The sequence below is a fragment of the Helianthus annuus genome, chromosome 9 (assembly GCF_002127325.2).
Source record: "Helianthus annuus cultivar XRQ/B chromosome 9, HanXRQr2.0-SUNRISE, whole genome shotgun sequence".
Lineage (NCBI taxonomy): Eukaryota > Viridiplantae > Streptophyta > Magnoliopsida > Asterales > Asteraceae > Helianthus > Helianthus annuus.
In genome coordinates, this window is record NC_035441.2 from 77744891 (window position 1) to 77747509 (window position 2619).

Below are 2619 nucleotides of genomic sequence, written 5' to 3' on the forward strand. Positions count from 1 at the left end.
CGTGGTCGGGGTGTGACAGAAGAGTTGGTATCAGAGCCAATGGTTATAGGGAATTAGGTTATTAGTAATGCTTTGACCTAGACTATAACCTTTCTAGGACCCCAACACAAGTTGGGATAGCCAAGCTAATCCCAGTTCGAGTAATGTGGTCAATGATGCTCCCAGTTTGTCGTATGCTGATAAGGTTAAAACGCAGAATTCGCTGAAAAGAGAGGTTAATTTTCGTAAGCTGGACGCAACTGAGACGGTTCAGGATGCGGATGTGCTGATCCCGCGTGAGGTTATAAAAAAGGTCCAGGATAAATTTGAGAATGTTTTATATGGTTATTTCTTGGGCAATCGGCTGCCTTTTCCTGTTGTCGAGTATTATGCAAAAAATGTTTGGTCGAAATATGGTTTTACGAAGATCATGATGAACTCTGATGGGTTTTTCTTTTTCAAGTTTGACTCTAAGGAGGGGATGATGAAAGTGCTGGACGGAGGGCCTTGGTTAATTAGAAAAGTTCCTTTATTCTTGAATGTTTGGTCGCCGTCGGTAAACCTCATAAAGGAGTGTATTAAGTCGGTCCCGGTATGGGTGAAACTCCATAATGTTCCTATTGCTATATACACGGATGATGGGCTGAGTTTATTAGCGTCTAAGTTGGGTACTCCTAAACGTTTGGATGGCTATACGGCTGATATGTGTGTTGATAACTGGGGGAGAAGTAGCTTTGCTCGTGCGTTAATTGAAATTAGTGCGGATAATGAATTAAAAGATCATATTACGGTTGCAATTCCGAAGCTTGAAGCGGATGGTTATGTTACTCATAAGGTGAAAGTTGAATATGAATGGAAGCCGCAGAGGTGCTCGTCTTGCTGTGTTTTTGGTCATAGTGACCAAGCGTGTCCGAAGAACATAGTTTCAAAAGCTAAGCAGGTTGTTATTGATGATGAGGGGTTCGTTACGGATGAGCGGAAAATGGCTAGAAAAGGAGGTATGCAAAAGAAACAAAGGGCAAAATTTGTGTATAGGCCGAAAACAGGAAGCTCGGGTGCTAGCACTTCAGGTACGAAGGATGACAAGCAGAATACTAATGCGAATGCAAATGTGGCAACTAAAAATTCTTTCGAAGTTTTATCTAAATCGGATGGTGATGCGGATATCCCTCCGGGTAATGTGAAGTCTACGGGGCCAACTGTGGCCGGTCCTAATGATCCGCTAGATGATTATGAAGCTGAATTTGTTGAGGCGGTGCCTACTGAAGTGTCAAAGTTTATGAGTAGTAATTCGATTGGAAGCAAAGCTGAGGGGGCAAGCACTCCCGGTCAGAGCGGTCTTCATGGATAGTTTTCTTTCATGGAATATAAGGGGTTTGAACCATCCCCTGAAACAAAATGAGGTTCGTCTTATGCTGTCGGAAAATAAGGTGTCTGTTTGTGCTATTCTTGAATCGCATGTGGAGGTTGCTAATCTGGATAAAGTTTGTAACAAGGTGTTCAGAAATTGGAGTTGGACGTCTAATGGGGGTCTTTGTGATCGGGGTACGAGAATTATCCTAGGATGGAATAGTGATATTGTGGATGTTATGATTTTGTCTCAATCTGATCAAGTTATTCATGCGCAATTATGGTCTAAAACTGATAACACTAGTGTCTTCGGGTCTTTTGTTTATGCAAAAAATAAGTATCAAGACCGTAGGGCTCTTTGGGAGAACTTAGCTGGGCATGCAATATTGTGTACGGATAAGCCTTGGTTTGTCATGGGCGATTTTAACTCGGCGCTTTATATGGAGGATTCACTGTTTGGTACGTCGAGTCAAACTATTGGAATGCGTGAATTTTATGAATGTGTCAAGAACTCGGGCCTGTTTGATGTGAAGGGTCATGGTATGCAATACACTTGGAACCAGAAGCCGAAGGAGGGTATTGGTTTACTTCGTAAGATTGATAGGGTCATGTGTAATGTTAAGGGTTTAGACATGTTTCCTGATGCCTATGTTCTGTACCATGCGTATCGGGTCTCGGACCACACTCCTTGCATTTTAAAGCTTACAAATGTGCCTAAAGGGTCTAAGCCGAAACCGTTCAAGTTCGCGAATTTTATTACTTCTAAACCGGAGTTCAGAATTTGTGTCGAGCGAGAATGGGTGAAGATGGTTGATGGGATTTCTATGTTCTCGGTTACCTCTAAGTTAAAAAACTTGAAGCCAGGTCTTAGGAAAATCCTGAACCAACAAGGGAATTTACACTTAAAGGTGAGTGAGCTGCGTAAAAAGCTTGATGAGATCCAATGCCTGCTAGACAAGAACCCTCTTGATGTGGAGCTTCGTATGAACGAATCGGAGTGCCTAAAGGAGTTCCAGATTGCAGCGTATGATGAAGAATGTTTCTTGAAGCAAAAATCAAAGGTTGAGTGGCTTTGTACTGGGGATTCGAATACAGCTTTTTTTCATAATAGCCTGAAATGTAGAAATGCTAGAAACAAGATTCATTGTATTCGGGATGTGGCTGGAACCCGATATGAAGGGGATGCGGCTTCGGAAGCGTTAGTAAATCATTACGCGGGTTTCTTAGGAATGGAGGATCAAGTTGCTCGTATTGACTTGTCGGAGGTTTGTGTTAATACGCTTGGTCCGG

General features: G+C 42.5%; 1 protein-coding gene across 1 annotated transcript; it reads left to right on the top strand.

Moving 5' to 3' along the window:
• Nucleotides 1-409: 409 nt before the first annotated feature.
• Nucleotides 410-1330, top strand: LOC110875809. The gene has a single exon (XM_022124011.1). The coding sequence runs from the start codon at nucleotides 410-412 to the stop codon at nucleotides 1328-1330; it is 921 nt and encodes a 306-aa protein (XP_021979703.1).
• The last annotated feature ends 1289 nt before the right edge of the window (nucleotides 1331-2619 follow it).